The sequence below is a fragment of the Nyctereutes procyonoides genome, unplaced genomic scaffold (assembly GCF_905146905.1).
Source record: "Nyctereutes procyonoides isolate TBG_1078 unplaced genomic scaffold, NYPRO_anot_genome, whole genome shotgun sequence".
In the NCBI taxonomy this organism is placed as follows: Eukaryota; Metazoa; Chordata; class Mammalia; order Carnivora; family Canidae; genus Nyctereutes; species Nyctereutes procyonoides.
In genome coordinates, this window is record NW_026575051.1 from 71720374 (window position 1) to 71738552 (window position 18179).

The 18179-nt window shown below is 44.4% G+C and overlaps 1 protein-coding gene across 1 annotated transcript in view; it reads right to left on the reverse strand.

Moving 5' to 3' along the window:
* Positions 1-210: 210 nt before the first annotated feature.
* FRK (fyn related Src family tyrosine kinase) overlaps positions 211-18179 on the reverse strand; it is a 96799-nt gene continuing 78830 nt past the window's right edge. Inside the window, exons 3-8 of the mRNA XM_055329637.1 lie at positions 16416-16579; positions 14672-14840; positions 8671-8829; positions 2232-2413; positions 802-967; positions 211-410 (exon numbers count right to left, since the gene is read on the reverse strand). Of these exons, the coding sequence (XP_055185612.1) occupies positions 211-410; positions 802-967; positions 2232-2413; positions 8671-8829; positions 14672-14840; positions 16416-16579 (1040 nt within the window). The remainder of the gene's footprint in view (positions 411-801; positions 968-2231; positions 2414-8670; positions 8830-14671; positions 14841-16415; positions 16580-18179) is intronic.

Genomic DNA, 18179 nt, shown 5'->3' on the forward strand with positions numbered 1-18179 from the left:
CCATCGGAGACTGCCCTGCGGTGTCGCCCAGTCAATAAAGCGCACATAGAATCTTTCTCATAGTACGTGGCCCGGTTGACCCCATCCCTTGCGCGTGTCGAGGTTAGCTCTCCTGGCAGTTGATTGATCAGGTTGCACTTCGGGACTGATTATTGCACTCCTTTGTTACTTCATTATTAAATGTTCTTCTTCGGTGTTCATTTTCCGAAGTTATTTGTAATCCAAAAATGAAACGTCTGCTTCAAAATAGTCTTCAAATTTCCAAAGCAGGATCTCAAACGTGGGCCGGTTCTTCGGCTCTGCATCCCAGCACTCCCACATGATGTTGTAGAACTGGGACGGACAGTTAGGAGGTTGAGGGAGTCTATAGTTTTGACCCAACATCTGGATTACCTGAGCACCTGTCAGGCCTAAATAATCATAGAATAGGACCAACAAAAAACAAGTTAAAGGTCAGGGCCGTCAACTCATAGATGACTATATTCAAGATTACAAAGCAAACGGATTTCCTTGGTGAAGCTAGGAGGTCGACCATCCCCTTCCCAGGCTGCAGAGGTTAAACCAAATCTTGCAGCCAGTGGTGTCTATAAGGCCGCAATTCCAGAGCAAAGGAGAAAGAGGCAATAAACCACCTCATTAATGCAAATCATCGTCATCAGATTTTATCTCTTAGGCTCCCACAGGCATGTGGTGTGTGGTCAGCCCCATAACTCTGCCCTCCAAGTCTGGGCAAAGCAGTTAAAGTCACACCTAAGTAAGTGACCTGCAGCAGAAAGGCCCACTTCAGAATTAATTACTCACCACTGTAAGGCACTTTGCCATAAGTAATGATTTCATAAAGAAGGATTCCGAATGACCACACATCGGACTTAATGCTGAATTTATTAGTACGAATGGCTTCAGGCGCAGTCCACTTCACTGGCAGCTTTATATCGTGTTTGGATTCATAGATGTCTTCATTATCTACCTGTTAATGCATTAAGGAATCAAGCCAAGTTCAATTGATATATATATATTTTTTTCCTGCCCTCATTCATCTGTAACCTGCTTCACGTTAAAATTCAGAGGAAAAGAGGTTCAAAATGAGCTCAGTTCAACGGATAATTACAGTAGCAAATTCCAAACCCGGCTTCTAAGTCTGAGAAATCTATGAGGAGTCAATAAAATATTATTTAAGGGCCTACTATGTGCTAAAAATACCACTGACAGGCGTACCCTACTACCTAGGGGAGAACTCATGTGTGATGGTCTTTAGCATTTGGTCCTTAGTGAATAAAAAAAAAAAAAATGAAAGCAAAGTCTGTCTGATTTCAGACTTACTGCTGGTATTGAAGAGCCACTGCCTTTAATAATGACCGTGTTACCACTTCCTAATACTGAAAAGTAGGATCCAAATGATCTAAATTAATATATCAAGTCACTGGGGTTCTAATTAACTTATTTTAAAAAGAGATGATGCCTTCATGAAGATCAAAAGAGAATCACTTATATGCTGTGGTTCACGTTCCACACCCATGTTCGTAGGGCACAGTGTCGAAATGAAAAACTACGTTCAGACCAAAACACCTACTAGCGTATCTCTTGTATCTCTGTCTCTCGGCCTGACGTCATGACACGGGGAGAGGGGCAGGATTCAAAAGTCAGCGACTGCTGAAGACTTCTGGCAGCACGAATATTCGTTTGGCATTAAGTGGGCAGAGGCGGATCTAGGGGTAACTTCACAAAATGCGCTGCTTTTTGTCAGGAACATCGAGGCCCATCAACAGAGCCTACCGGTACTGAAAAGCAGATCGTTCACTCAACCACAAGCTTAATCACATACTTTCCCATCGGGTTAGGCACCGTTCTCTCTGTTTCTCTCTCCTTGGTGAAGACATGGAAACAGCAGGGGGCGGGGTACCTGGGTGATGGCAAGAAGGAGGGCACCTGATGTGATGAGCACTGGGCGTTATAGAAGACTGATGAGTCCCTGACCTCTACCTCTGAAACCGATAACGGATCACGTGCTCATTAATTGAACTTAAATAAAATTTTAAAAAAGAAAACAACAACAATAACAGAAATAGAAACAGGAGATGGCTTATCTATAAGGCCTTGGGCTACTGAACTGTGGGACCACAGAACTGGGGGAAACCCTGTGTTGAAGAATAACAGTAAAACCATGAGTCTGCTGCTGGTATGTTAGGCTTCTGACCCGTGCCAACACCTAATTGAAACAAAACGAAATTCACCTTAAAAACTCTTGCCAGTCCAAAATCTGCCACTTTGTAGATATTGTGCTCCCCAACCAGGACATTCCTGGCAGCCAGGTCCCTGTGAATGTAGTTCTGGGACTCCAGATAAGCCATCCCGCAGGCAACCTGTGTGGCCATGTCTACCTGCTGGTTCAGGTGGATCTTTGCTCCGGCGTCATCTGAGCAATAAGAGAAAGTAAGACATTTATCTTGGGGAACATGTGAATTATTGAAGTCAGTTCTGAGAAGTGCGATGAATGATCTACCAGGGGGATGAAGCGCCGTAGCACTGATCTGTTGAGTGAAGAAATAGAATGAATACAGACCATCCATTTCCTGGGCAGGTTAATGAGGCAACAATTTTCAGAGTCCAAATATACCCCGAGGCTGTGGCCCTCTCTCCCCGTACACACAGAAAGAAACAACGGTATCCCATGATTCGAACCCAGCTCTCAACATCTGAAAGAGTCCAACTACGGCCGTTTTCCATAGCACACATGGCTGAGTCCTCGCTTCACGGAAGAGTTTGCGTGGTTGCCTCTAGAGCTCCTTCAAACATTTCATAGTTTGTTTTAGTCTTTGAAGCTATAAAATAATGCTAATTTGCATGGCTGAGCCGATGAAAAGTTCTCATTCTTCCATCATTTTTTTCCTATCATATTGTTCTTAAAAACTAGCCCACTGACAAAAATGGTCTATCGGTAGTTATAAAACGCATATATCTGTGCTCCATTAAGCTTGATACACTTTTTTTTTATTTCCCTTTTTAAGCCTGTTATTTTTTAGAAATAGTTTGCTCATCTCTCCAGGCATGATCATGCCTTTAATAGACATAGTTTCTACCTCTACGCATCCTATATAATTACGTGTGGGAAAGTCAAGCAGCAGAGTCTGTGTGATCATTCGTAGAGAGGTCAAAGTGCCTCTGCGCTGCTTTGTGCGGTGTCAGCCGTCCCTGGGTACCGTTTAGCTGCTATCCTGTTAGTAGATGCTTTCAGATCTTTGGAGAATTGAAAAGGTCTCATGTAAATCCAAACCATCATCACCCCTGACTCAATAAGGCAAATATTACCAAAAGCGCGTTGAATTTCACGGTCAAGGGTCTCAGACGCAAATTCTAACGTGAGAGGCAACAATCGCTCGGGGGTTAGAAAACTGGCTTGAAGCTGGAGCGCCAGGGTCTGGATCTGAGCTTTGCCTCTTCCTGACCTCAGGCGAGGCGCTTGACGCCCTTGTGCCGCAGTGTGTTCACCTGTAGCGTGGCGGCTGTAATTACCGTCTGGGATTAGTTGTTAGAATGAGAAGTGAAATGAGTCAGTACGTGTAAAGCACTTGAAGCAGAGCCTGGCGCCTAGAAAGAACTCAGTAGCTCCTACCTGTTTTTATTACCTCTGCTGCTGCCTAAACAGAATTGAACAGCTTAGGAATTGCTAAGGTAGAGATGCATGTGGATCGCCCAGCTGGAAACGCCTAAAGGAAGACAGGCACATGGCTCTGGAGCCCAAGAGAGGGCGGGCAGCTAACAACCATAGCTTATGGGTAGGACTCAACCATTAGAGGCAGGTGAGACTCTTAGGAAGCGATAGAATCATGAGAAACACGGACATTTAGGGAGGACAGAGGAAGATGAACCTCCAAGAAAACCGAGAAGACTCAGCCGGAAGAGTAGAAGGAAAACCAGAAGGGAGCATCCCAACAAAGGTCTTGAGAAAGTGACTTCACCACCACTGTCCAATTCCACAGTCCAGCAAGACAAGGTCGGAAAGGCACCTACCAAATGCTACTGGGGAGGCGTTGGTGACCTTAGTGGCAGGGAGAGCAAAGTCACTGGAGATGGGGGATAAAGGCTGAGGGCAGAACAGGAGCTGAGGACACGGAGGCAGCAAGAGGAGAAGCCAACTCCCAAACCCCAGTCAAGAAGGGAAGACGACGGGGCTCTGGGAGAGGAACGTGCAAGTTAAGGGAAAAAAATAACCAAGCCCCTCTGGACGGTGAGGAGCTGCCAAGGAGGTGGCACTCGGGGGTTCTCATTCTTGATTTGTTCAGTGGCTGTGCTGCTGTCGACTCGCTCACTTTTAATTAATGCTCAATTATACCACATAATGTGTCTTTTTATGGATGCCATTTTTTTTTCAGTAAAAGATGATCCCTCAGCTTCTTCCACCACGAGCTGGAAATGATGGTGACCATAAGCATTCTCACTTCACCAGGTTGTCAGAAGAATGAACTTGGTTAATACTTGTACGACACTCGTACAAAGGCCTGGCAGGGGCACCTGGGTGGTTAAGCAGGCAATCGACCCTTAATCAGTCAGTTATGATCTCAGGGTCGTGGGATCGAGCCCCACCTCTGGCTCTGCACTCAGCGCGGAGTCTGCTTCTCCCCCTCCTCACTCCCTCCCTCTCTCCTGTTCCTCTCCCCCCACCCCTGCACCCACTCAGGCGCACTCTCTCTCTCAAATAAATAATAAATAAACAAACAAACAAATCTTTAAAAGGAAAGAAAAATGCCTGGCACATGGTAAATACTATACAGTGGGGTTTTTTTTTTTAAAGAAAAAAATTGAATATACAAGCACTTCTCCTGCCACTATCCCATATGGTTGATTTTCACTACATCGCCTCATGTTATACTCAGAACTATATGAAGTAAATATTGTTACTGTTTGCCCCTTTCATAGGAGTTTCTGCCTCTCAGAAGAATGGGTAGGAAGGTGTGGAGCGGAGATTCAAGTTCAGACATGTTTGAGATTGAAATCTCATGCTCTTAAAAACATTGCTACACTCCTCCCTAAAACTTGCCTCCCACATGATTGCTGAGCACCTGAATCTTGGGGCTACAGTTGGAGCTGGCTAAAGAGCATCTCGATGAAAACACTCCTGGCCTACTTCAGTCCACTTAGGTGTGAACTTATGACCAATCATGTCCAAGCTCACGGACAATGATGAACAACGTGCTGACTTTCATTTTTAAAAATATGTATGAATGCAAAAAAAAGGCAGATATTTATTCTCTTTAAATTTCAGTAAGAAATACCTGACATCCATTACCCTCAATACTAAAGTTTTTGACAAGCCTCTTCCATTTTGGAGAAATTTATTACAAAAAAAAAATATTTAGCCAAGCTTAGGGACTACAAAGATGGTTCTATAGAAAAATACGTATGTCATCTCAACTATCAAATACGACATCTAATCCTATTACAGTGGATATAAAAAGTTTTCACTGACAGGCACAATAGAGAAGAAAATTGAGTAATAACACATTTCCTACCATGAAAGAATGCAGTGGCCTAGGAACTGGCTAAGTAAACCTCAGAACACGCTTCTGATACAACAGCCAGTTGTCAAAACTGATATAAAGGTTCACCGGCCTGTGACAACTTACATCTGCAACAAGAAAATATTTTCAATTATGTTCCACTACTCAAGAGTCTTTCACCGTACAACAGTTAACGCGAAGGGCTGTTTAAGAGTGGCAGATTCACCTTAAGATCACTCAGTTGAATGTAAGCCCTCTTGATTGGGAAGGGATCGTCCGTAACGAGCATCTCTTCATTATTCCTCGTGGCTACTAAGTTTCTTGGCAAATGAAGGCCTTGGTAAACTTGACCCTGAAAGGCCCAACCCAGAATCGGACAAGATATGTGCTCGCCCATGAATAAAACATCAACAGACCTCAAAAATCCTCAATGCCAAAGGAGTCCATAATTCCTAAGTGGATCCCATCAAGCTGACCCAAGAGTCTCAAAACAGGCTCAAACCCTGAATCCTGATCATTTTAGGTTCAGAATAGCCCCACTCAATTTCTCCTTTAGTTTTTTCATTCATTCACTCAACACGTAATTAATTAGTGCACACCTCCTATGTGCCTGACACTGTACTATCATGAAAACAAAGAAAAATCTCTGTCTTCAAAGAGTTGTATTTTAGAGGATACTTACAATAAGGCCACATAACAAAGTCCCACATTATAAGATGACCAACAGCTAAGAAAACACAAAAGCAAGAAAGAAGGCTACAAAGAGGTAGAAGAAGGAGGTTAAATTTTAGAATTCAGAGGGTGACCAGTGAAGGACTCACCATAATAGGAAGCTCTGAGGAAAGACTTTTCAGGGAAGTGAGGAAGTGAGCTCATGGATATTAATGGAAGGAAGGTTCAGAGGGAGGGAGGAGCAAGTGCAAAGGGCGTGAAGCAAAGCACACGTGGAAGACAGGAAGAGCGGGAAAGGGAGGGACACACAGTGAACGCGGGAGACGTTGGGGGAGATGTGGTCGGAGAGGCAACGGAGAGCCGGCCATGCAGGACCTGAGACCTTGTACGGAGAGAACCAGCGTCACTCAGGCTTTGGGCTGAGGTGGGCCACGGCCTGATTTACATTTTAGCAGGATCTCTCCAACTCCTGCATTGAGAAGAGACTGGGAGGAGCAAGAACCAAGGGAGGGAGACCACTTAGGAGGCAGCGGCACCTGCAGGAGAGAGCTCATGACGGCTTGGACCAGCGTGGGCGTGCTGAGAGGTGGCAACGTCCTCGGCATATTTTGAAAGAAGTCAGTTGGATTTGCTGATTGGTTAGATGGAAGCTGCGAGAAGTAGAGACGACCCAAGACATTAGGCTGAGTGTTGACATCGTCAAAGAAGGAAAGACCACAGGGGTAGCAGGTTACTGGGGATAATAGAAGATCAGTTCTGGGCACGTGGTTTTGAGATTTTCAACGGACACATGTAGTAGAAATTCTGGCTCTTCACAAACCTTTATTTTTTTTTCTCCTCTTCAACTATGTTAGAGGATTGTACTTCCCTATTCCCCCTGACTTGATTTGACCAAATGAAAAAGGGCACAGAAGTCATCTCTCATCTCCTGGTTTGGAGCTCTAAGAGCCAGAACGAGATTGGTCCCATCCCATTCCCCCGCCGAGGTGATCAAAACACCTGAGCCACCAACACATCTATTTTGCACACGTAGCATGAGCGAGGAATAAGTGCCTCTGGGATTTGGGGGAAGGGGGTATTGCTGCATCACACCTGTGCTGTCCAGGGAAGCCTTCAAGTAGAGTGGTCAAGAAGGGAGCTGGATTTATGATTCTGAAGTAATGGAGGGATGTAATTTGAGAAATCTTTGTTACATAAATGTTGTTTGACCCTGAGACCGAGGTTCGGAAGGGAACTAGTGATGTTGCAAAATTCCAAGGTATTGAGAGGTCCGAGAGATGAGAGAAATTACACAGGTAGGAGAAGAGCCAACAAAGAGGACGGGAGGAAAAGCCATGGAGTGAAGTGTCCTGGAGGCCAAATGAAGGAAGTGTTTCCATTCACTTCAAGTCCATTGAAATAAATGCTGCAAATAGGTCTGAGGACCGAGAACTGACGCTTAGATTTACCACCGTGAGTGGCACGAGTGACCTTGACCGAGCCTGTTTGTTAAAGATGACTCAAGATGACTACAGTACTTTTGTCCCTGGGAATAGGCAAAAGGGGTCTGATGGCTGAGGTTAGTCTTTCTCTGGTCGCTAACACATTCTGACACTGTTAAATTCGATACCTTTATGCAAAGGAGCTAGGAATATTTTTTTAACAGCACTTAACAGGCCCATGTTCTTTGTTCTTCTCCAGTTTTGCAATTTAATACCACCAGCCTCATAAGCCACCCTGAAATCAGAGAATACTCTTATCCTTCTAATATCTTTGTTCTATTATTCTCACCTCCCTTTACCTATACACGTTCTATCAATCCCACTCTGACATTTCGGGAAAGCATAGGAAAAAGTCTCTTTTTTAAGCATGAATTATTCTCTCAGTACTTGATCTCCATTACTTTGAACATCTCATTTTAATACTCATTATATTTTTGCGTATTAAATTATTCATTTGTAATAAACATCAAAATTTCACAGTGCCCTTAAGTCTTCTCTGACTACAGGAAGCAGATGCAGAAATAAAGCAATAGGGTATTTCTGCTCTTCAGTCTGAAAATTCTAATGTTGCCTAGCAGTGGAAGTATTTTAAACCCCAACCAGTACGAGGCTGCCAAACACCGGCGACGGGAAAAGAATGAGGGTACCTCTCTTTCCCCAAAAGTATTCCACGTCCCCTAATTCTGGGCCATAGAATAAACAGGTTCGTGACTGATGTTCCATTAGTTATCGTAAGAAACAAAGCATCATGTAAAAAAAACATCCATTCTTCAGGTTCGTGCTCCAATATGCCTACTGTGAACAATTTGTTCTTCACTACATGAATATTTTCCCTCTTTTTGGTACACGGTGTGTATCCTATTAAAATGTCGTTGAGCCACTCAATGCTAAGCCATTCATTCTCATAGATACACACACAGCAAATATCCTTTGGGTTATAGAAGGCTTGCTAAATTGACATTTATAGGACTAGCTAAACTAAATTCCTCTTTTTTTTTCCTTTTATTAAGTCTTTAGCTTACTTTGGAGATATTCTTGCAGACTTCCATGTCTCATCAACTCCGTAATAATATAAATTGGATCTTCTAAAGTGCAAACAGCATAAAGCTGGATAAGCTTTGGATGTCTTAGGTTCTTCATTATCTGTGCCTCCCTCAGGAAGTCATTTGGATCCATTGAACCTGAAACAAGAAAAGGAGGAAATCACTTTACGTTATCGAGGCATTCCTATCCTCACAGCAGTCTGGTGGGAATCACCAAGATTGCTTCCTGCTTCTCAGTAAAGGAAGAGCATTGGTGTCACAAATCTTCAGATTTGTCAAAGAAGAGACTCCGTCTGGCCCGGGCAACCTAATAACCGATGTTGGGTGCATCAAGGGTGTGTAATTTATGTGTTATGACCCGCAGGTGAAGAGAGGTTGTTTCAGGTCCATATGAAAAATGAGGGGGAAAGGAGTGAACTGACAGTCTAATTGATAAAACAAGGCCAGCAAATTGAGAGCACAACGAGAAGACATTCCCTTGCCATGAAGGCTGGAGGACACTGAATGTTTAATTACTGCGGCCAGAGCTTTCCGGCCCAGGATCCAGGGAACTGATCGCTGCCGTGTCCTTGGTCCCCACTGTGGGGACAGCTGGATAACCATCCTGAAGCCATGACTGTCTGCCATATTTATGTCCTTACTTCTACAGGGATAGATGGCATGGACCACGTAGAAAACATTCGAGGGCTACCCCAAACTCAGTGTTTTTCCCCCCAGCCTTATATGTCTAACTTGAAATGGATCTTCAGCTTTTTCTCCTATATTAATGCATCTGTGATCAGACTCTTAGTAGCTTAACACAATGATAAGGGAGACAGTCCTGGGACCTATTTTGAAGGCTCACTTACAATTAAATTGTATTTTAATGGCTCAGCTCTTACCATGCAAAGCGTCAAGTAGTTAACAACAAATAAAATCTGAGAGGAGGAAGGACACCCGGAGTTTACATTTCATCAGTAATTTTTTAAAATCTTTCATTATTTTTTAGGATATGATGTTTCCGAGACATTCCTGTAACTGAAGGAACGCTGTCATTCCGCATCTCAGCACTTGCTGTGGAAAGTGCAAATAGCATTTCCCCTGATGCTCAAAGAGACTGTTCCATTCACCTGTCTCTCATGAAATATCGTCATGATTGACATTTGAACCCAGGCATGGAAAAGCTTTGACATTCTGAGATAACGCTCCAACTTGTTTATTAATATGAAGTCAGGAAGAGTCACATGTGACTTGCAGATCATTGCACATGAAGCGTCTGGGCAGTCTATCCTTTGGTATTCCCTTGAGAGCATCGACGTCCAGAACACAGCCTTAGTCAAATTCCAGATTCTGACCAAATCCTAGCTCACTGTGTGACCTTCGGCAAGTCACCAAGGGTCTCTGAACTTCCATTTCTTCGTCTGCAAAACGTGGCCAGTAACTCTACCGATATTGCAAAATCATCACCAGGAAAGAGCAATACTGGGCATGTATACATTCAATGACTATTGGCCGTTATTTGTATTATTATTAATATGCAAACTCTAGGAAAAACCAAAAGGATCAATTAAAAGTATTTTCTCAGACTGTGGAGGGGAGGGGCAAGGACTCAAAGAGGGAGAGTAGAGAAAAATGACCTAGTCTCATTTCCATCATGATTTTCCGTGCTTCCTCAATTCCATCTCTATCGTGGGTTTGCTCCACATAATCAAATAGGATTAAAGTTTTGAATCACAGTGGCAAACGGGGGCTGAGAATAAAGGAGGCGCCTAAAACATAATAAAGGACTTTCTTCTTATTTCAATTAGTTTGGCCTATGGCCGACTACGGTTATCATGGGAGTCTCCCCACCCCGCCCTCAAAATAATCTGACTCATGAAGCTTCCAGGGGTAACAGCAATTGTGATCACCACTCAGGCAATGTGTAGACACCAAATGTTTCTACCCTAATGCTTCGGTGGCCATCAGATTCATGAAATGCAGGACACTCGAATCATTGCCAAATCAGACCATGCACAAGAGCCAGGCCCCGGGACACCAGGAGCCTCTGCGGGTGACGGCTGCTCCGAGCACTCCCTGGCCGCGCTGGTTACGGCTGACCAGCCGCACAGCAGAGACCCAATTTCAACCCAGCTAGTAATGCAACATTAAATATTAATTTTTGCCTGTCAAAGCTACTGTGGGAGTTGATTTCAGGCTCGTCTTTATTGCGTGGTAGTCTGCTAAGCAATAAATAGCTGCTAAGATTGATTAATGGCCCCAGTGAAGTGAAGACATTAAACCAATCACCAAAGCTGTTTGCTGCTATTGCACTGTAAATCAATAATAATTATTCCTGTTGGAGAGAAAACTATCGTGGCTTTTTTTTTTTAATATAAGAAATGTGATGTTTTGTTGTTGTTGTTGTTCTCTTTTGACCTCCAGAAAGCCTTCCCTAGAGAACAATGTTAGGATGGATAGCTAGCTGCTTCGTTTTTGGAAAAGAAGGATTGGATCTGGGAAATGAAACTTAGGCTCAATTGTGAACAAGATTAGGATTCAAAATACTACGTATGCAGTGATCGAGAAGATCCCAGGTGCTGGAATAGGTCGTCCTCGCCTGGAGTGCTTCACGTGACATCTGGTCACTCAAAAGTGCTTCTCCGTCACTTTACAAGGCAGGTGTGAATGCTGAGACGGAAATCCTGCACCAGCGAACCCGCCCTCCGGAGGACGGTGGGCATCCCCGCTGAGGCCAACGTGCTGAGAGCTCACATTGAAGCAAATGGTGGGGATTTGTCGTTTCTGATGGCTGAGGAATATTCCACTGTATACATAGACCACAGCTTCTTGATCCATCATCTGTCAGGGACACCGAGGCTCCTTCCACAGTGTGGCTACTGTGGACATTGCTGCTAGAAACATCGGGGTGCAGGTGTCCTGGTGTTTCCCTGCATCTGTATCTTTGGGGTAAATCCCCAGCAGTGCAATTGCTGGGTCGTAGGGCAGGTCTATTTCTAACTCTTTGAGGAACCTCCACACAGTTTTCCAGAGTGGCTGCACCAGGTCACATCCCCACCCACAGTGCAGGAGGATCCCCCTTTCTCCGCATCCTCTCCAACATTTGTGGTTTCCTGCCTTGTTAATGTTCCCCATTCTCACTGGGGTGAGGTGGGATCTCAGGGTGGTTTTGATTTGTATTTCCCTGATGGCCAGTGATGAGGAGCATGTCCTCATGTGCATGTTGGCCATGTCTGTGTCTTCCTCTGGGAGATTTCTTTTCATGTCTTCTGCCCATTTCATGATTGGATTGTTCGTTTCTTTGCTGTTGAGTTTAATAAGTTCTTTATAGATCTTGGAAACTAGCCCTTTATCTGATACGTCATTTGCAAGTATATTCTCCCATTCTGTAGGTTGTCTTTGACGTAGATGGAACTGGAGGGTATGATGCTGAGTGAAATAAGTCAATCGGAGAAGGACAAACATTATATGGTCTCACTCATTTGGGGAATATAAAAAATAGTGAAAGGGAATAAAGGGGAAAGGAGAAAAAATGAGTGGGAAATATCAGAAAGGGAGATAGAACAAGAAAGACTCCTAACTCTGGGAAACAAACTAGGGATGGTAGAAGGGGAGGAGGGGGGGACGGGGTGATGGGCACTGAGGGGGGCACTTGACGGGATGAGCACTGGGTGTTATGCTATATGTTGGCAAATTGGACACCAATAAAAAATAAATTTATAATTAAATAAAAGAACTCACATTGACTCAATTTGTCCTCACAGAACCCTGTGAAGTAGGAACTACTATAATTCCCACTTCCAGATGACAAGATTCGAAAGATTAATAGATTGTCCAATGTCACAGAGGCCAGAGCCACGGCTGAACTCAGGTCTATCTTATGCCAGACCCTTAGCCCCTACTATGACACCACAGGGGCCCAGACCTTCTCACTTCAGGGCCCCTTCGCTGTCTCAGTAACTATCTCCATGATGCCCCTAAGCCAACATCTAACAGTCCTATTGATTCCTTGGTTAAACCAAAGCTACTTTAAAAGTACTTGTGTCCTAACAACTTAATATCCATTTTAAAAGGTAATCTAGGGATCCCTGGGTGGTGCAGATGTTTGGCGCCTGCCTTTGGCCCAGGGCGCGATCCTGGAGACCCGGGATCGAATCCCATGTCGGGCTCCCGGTGCATGGAGCCTGCTTCTCCCTCTGCCTGTGTCTCTGCCTCTCTCTCTCTGTATGACTATTGTAAATAAATAAATAAATAATTTAAAAAAAATAAAAATAAATAAAAGGTAATCTAGATAAATCAAGAGAAAAAATAATTTTTATTTCATCCTTAACTGGAATTACTAAGAGATACATGCATCTACGGGGCCCAGGACAATCTCTCAAGTCTTGGAAACAGATAGAACGTTGCCACCCTCATCTCCTGTTCCAGGCTGATTTTTGCGTGGGTCTTGGCATGTGGTCCCAGTCAGTCAGCACCCAAAATCCATTTTCGCGAAGATAGGACGTCAGCAAAAGGAATGTAACATGATCTAATACCGAACTGTGTGCTATTCAAGCTGTTGACCCCAAAACTTTTAAATATACTGAGGCATCCCCGTAAATTCCCCGTGCAGCCCCGACGTGCCTCGGCACACAGTTTGGGGACCATGGTGCTACCCCAGCCGCTACCCGGCGATACCCGGACGCTCGCTTCCTGCCACTGGGAGAATTTCTAAACCTTAGGAATTCTGGGTTAGGGAAAGCGTGAAGGTCCCCAAGAGAACTATATTCTAGCCTCTGGGTATTACTCCCGCCCGTGTTATCAGACGTAGATGTGAGGCGACCACAGTAGTGTTGCACTTTCATAAAATGTCACTTCCCTGGGGTGATGCCACAGTGCTGGATGGGAGTTCAAATGTCGGCTCTGCCACCAACCGACCTTACGACAATAATAACAGCAATAAGAATAATTAAAATAAGAACAATTTTTCCTGGTCACTTACTATGAACCAGACGTTATTCAAAGCATTTGCACTAATGACCTGATTCAATCTTCATAATAATCCTGTTAGGTTGGCCTTGTTTCTACCCTCTTTTTTGCAAATGATAAAACTGAGGCATACAGTAGTTTAAACCTTTGTTCCAAAAAAAAAAAAAAAACTTTGTTCCAGCTCATATTACTAGTAAATCTTAGGAAAGTTACTTGATTTTTTCTAAATTTTCTTATCCTAAAATAAATAAATAAATAAATAAATAAACAAACAAATAAATAAATTTTCTTATCCTGCTTTTAAATTAGAAGGGCTAATGACGAGCTGAATAAATATGATTTTAGCGTCTTTTTAATTTCCACGATAGGAAAAAGGAAGATGGAAGAAAAAAATCGTTCCTACATTTCCAAACATGAGGGCTTTTAGGTGGACCATTTTACCTTTCAGCCATAAACAGTTAGTACTTAACAAAATTGTTTCTCCCTGAAGATCTCCAAGGTTCCATTGATTTAAGTATTTTCAGTAAAGTCAGTATTTTTAACAAAGGCTAGGAAAAAAGTGGGAAGAGGGATAATTCTAACTCTAGAGAAGAGATGCTTGGTGGAAATCTTACACTGGGGATATTTTAAGCCTTCGCTGATGGCAGGCTCATGCTCTTGCCCTTACGATCTAAAGCATGTTATGCGGACGCCTGCGTGGCTCCGTGGTTGAGTATCGGCCTTTGGCTCAGGTCATCATCCCATGGTCCTCGATTCGAGTCCCGCATCGGTCTCCTCGCAGGGAGCCTCCTTCTCCCTCTGCCTATGTCTCTGCCTCTCTCTGTGTCTCTCATGAATAAATAAATAAAATCTTTAAAAAATAAATAAATAAAGCATATTATGCTTTATTGTCTCCTGGCCCAGAGAAAGTGACCGCAACATCTGCTTGGTGCGGCATTGACTGTCCTGCGACCCCTTGGACATTTACCGTGGCAAGGGGAGCTTCTAAACATCAACATCTGACATTTAGCCCTTGACATCCTCATCCTCATACCTGGTTTTAATGTTTTTACTGCTACTGAAGTGGTGTTGTTCCACAGGCCTTCCCACACTTCACCAAACTGGCCAGATCCCAACCGCTTCAGGAGCTGCACGGAGCTGCGGTCTATCTCCCACTGGTCCGCGGTTTTATACGACAAATCAAAAGTCACTGGCACTTGTATCTGTTTCACGGAATAATTACAATAATTATAAGAAAAAAAGACAATTTTTTTTGGTTGAAAATAATAGCCTGGGCACTTTTTAAAAAGATGCCATTTCTAAAAACCAAAACCTTGTACATTCTATTCTAATTGCTTTAAAATGGGAAGCAATGATGTCCATCTGGCCCACCCTACACCCAATGCCACCCTCCCACGGCCCTGGCACGATTTTCCTGTCTTTCTGCCTAGCTAAATCCTCCCAGTTTTAAGGCCCATTTGAAGTTCCACCTCCTTCGCAATGACTTCCCAAATCCTTTGGCCTACAGCATTTACCATATGTAGCATATATTTTTGCACACTTAAAATTTTCATCTTGTTTCAAATTCATTTATTCATTTGTCCGTTCATTCGTGTACTTGTTCATGTAGTGAGTACATGTTTTTCAAACACCAGCAAGATGCCATTCTGTAAACAAAACGAGACCCCGGCCCTCCTAGAGTTCATAGTCTAGTTCACTATCTACCGTCAGAGAGTATCTTAGCTCCTCCGCCAAATCATCAGCATGTTGAGCACACAGAGGGTGAACGCTTCTTTGTGAACACTTTGCTCCCCACCCCCACCAGAATTCAACAATATTGGCTAAACTGAGTATTTTTTAAGCCACATCTTTGCATCAGGTAAGCTATTCTTAGCGTGAGCTTACATATTCTTGTGGGGTCATGCCCATACCACCCAACACGCACATACTCATACCAAAACTGCAGGCTCACTCGGCAAGATTTAAGTCAGTGAATTCCCTACATACTGGACAAAATTCTTCAGCTTCTACTTTCCATAAAATTTTGGTCAGACGTTACCAGGAGCCCTTCGCTGATCATCCAGACATAAAGCACAGGGAATGGGAGGCCCGAACCCTAATGAGGAGCTGAGGTTTTGCCCCGCGACAGTGTAAGGCCATCACCTAACTTTAAATAAGTCTGGGTAAAACAAGCAACAACTGAATAATGATAGATGTGGATAAATCCTATAAATGTTTTTTGACCTGGTCAAACGATTAGAACAGGTAGTTAAGTGGTACCTCTATGCATACAACTCAACCAGGTAGAGTCTAATAATTTCACATTAATATTCTTGAATACAGATCTACATGAGAATTATCTGTGGGCACTTTTTTCTCCCTCCACCCGTCTCAGTTAGTGCTCCAGGGGCAGGATACCAGACTAACCCTGTCTCTAGTGAGTGCCTTGGGGCAAAGTTTGGCAAATTGTTTCTGAAAAGGATGAGATAGTAAATATTTCAGTTTCTTTGTGGGCCGTGAGGTTTCTGATGCAACTGTGAAACTCTGCTTGTACAGAGAAAAATCAAAGACAATTTGTAAATGAACGAGCATTAAGCTTATGTTCCAATAAATAAAATTAAAATTTAAAGATTTAAAAATTAAGTGTGGGGCCGTATCGGCTCGTAGGCCACAGTTTGCCTATCTGTGCCTCGGGTGACCGAATGACCTTTTTTTCCCTGAACAGAAAGATCTCATGACTCCAGTATCTGAAGGAAAGAAGTTAACTTCAAAAGGAACACAGCTTGAAAGCATTTCACCTTTAAACATGGTTTCCCCAGCTGGACACACAGGCCGTCGCTTGTCTTGGTGTAGTGGCTCACAAACTCATTCAGCGTTGGAAACGTTCTTTTCTGGCTAAGGAAAAACTCCCCTTCGTCCAGTCTTCTGATTCTGTAGTGCTTCACAACCCTTTCGTCTAAAACTGGAACCCAAAATAAGTCCTGTTAATAACACACTTCTTGCCAAAGCCAAGCAGATTTACTTATTTTGTGGTCATGGTTTTAATGCACGGAACGAAATTTTCCTAAGTTCTACTTATTTCGCAAATTGGTTTCAGAGAAGACTTCAGGAAGCTTAAATAGCAGAATCAAAAGGGAAAAGAATTGGGAAATCACATTTTATTTTTTATTTAGTTTTTAATTTTATCTATTTATTCATGAGAGACACAGAGAGAGGCAGAGACACAGGCAGAGGGAGAAGCAGGCTCCATGCAAGGAGCCCGACGTGGGACTCGATCCCGGGTCTCCAGGATCACACCGTGGGCTGAAGGTGGTGCTAAACCGCTGAGCCCCCTGGGCTGCCCTGGGAAATCACATTTTAAAGGAAATATAAAAATAAAGGAGTGAGGTCATCACTAAAAAAAAAAAAAAGCTAGGCTTGGAGGCCTATTGGACTTGATTAAAACAAGCCATTAAACTGACTCTCACTCTAGGGGCGCCTGTTTGGCTCGGGCGACTCTTGATCTTAGGGTTGTGAGTTCCAGCCCCACAGTGGGCATTGAGCTCACTTAAAAAAAAAAATTGACTCTATCCTACTAGCAATGCAAAGAAGGAAACATTATCCGTTTCAGAAACACCGTAGGATAAGATCACAAAGGTTGTTTAGAAACAGTTCAGCTGTACCTGGGCCAGAGACCACGGAGAATGGTCTCCCAGGAGATCCCACAGCTGGACGGGATGGCGGGAGCAGTGCCCTCAGGACTCCCGGCAACACTGTGAGCGCCTCTGCAGGGCCGTCTAGACGCGGGCTAACACACTGTCCAAGCGCGACGCCAGGAGCGAGCCCCAGGGCCCGCACGGTGCAGCCACCACACTACTTTCTGCGCCGCTGCTCCGTCCACGGCCAAGTGCTGTCACAGCTAAAGGCATAGACGCACACCCGGTTTCAGATCCTCTGACTCGGAGTGGACGTTCCGCCGCGGTTGCCTGCCACCAGCCGTTCTCCCTCCCCCGGGCAGCAGCACCCAACGCTGCTCCAAGAACCCGCACTCTGTTAAGAGCAGGTGGCCCAGAGGTGCGGGGCCAGCCCTGGGCCAAGCAACGTACGGCCAGGGCCACGAGGACTCAGTCCCGGGGCTTGTGCCAGGAGGCTCTCTGGGTGCCTGTTGTTACGGTGGCCGTTTGTCTCCGTGTCTGTTAGGGCTGGGAGCTGGGGCCACCGGTGAAACCTCGCTCCCAGGCAGGGACACGCTTTGCCGAGCAGCCCTTTCCTTGGTGTGGAAAGTGAAGCTTAGCCCGGGAGCCCCAAGCTTCGCTTCTCGGCTAGAAGAATCAACGAGTCACCTTTTTCACTTAAGCGAGCGTGTGAAGGGGGTGGGAGGTGGCGTTAAAAGCACTTGCAGGGATCCCTGGGGGGCTCGGCGGTGTGGCGCCCACCTTTGGCCCAGGTCGTGACCCCGGGGTCCCGGGATCGAGTCCCGCGTCGGGCTCCCCATGTGGAGCCTGCTTCTCCTTCTGCCTGTGTCTCTGCCTCTCTCTCTCTCTCTGTCTCTCATGAATGAATAAATAAATAAAATCTTAAAA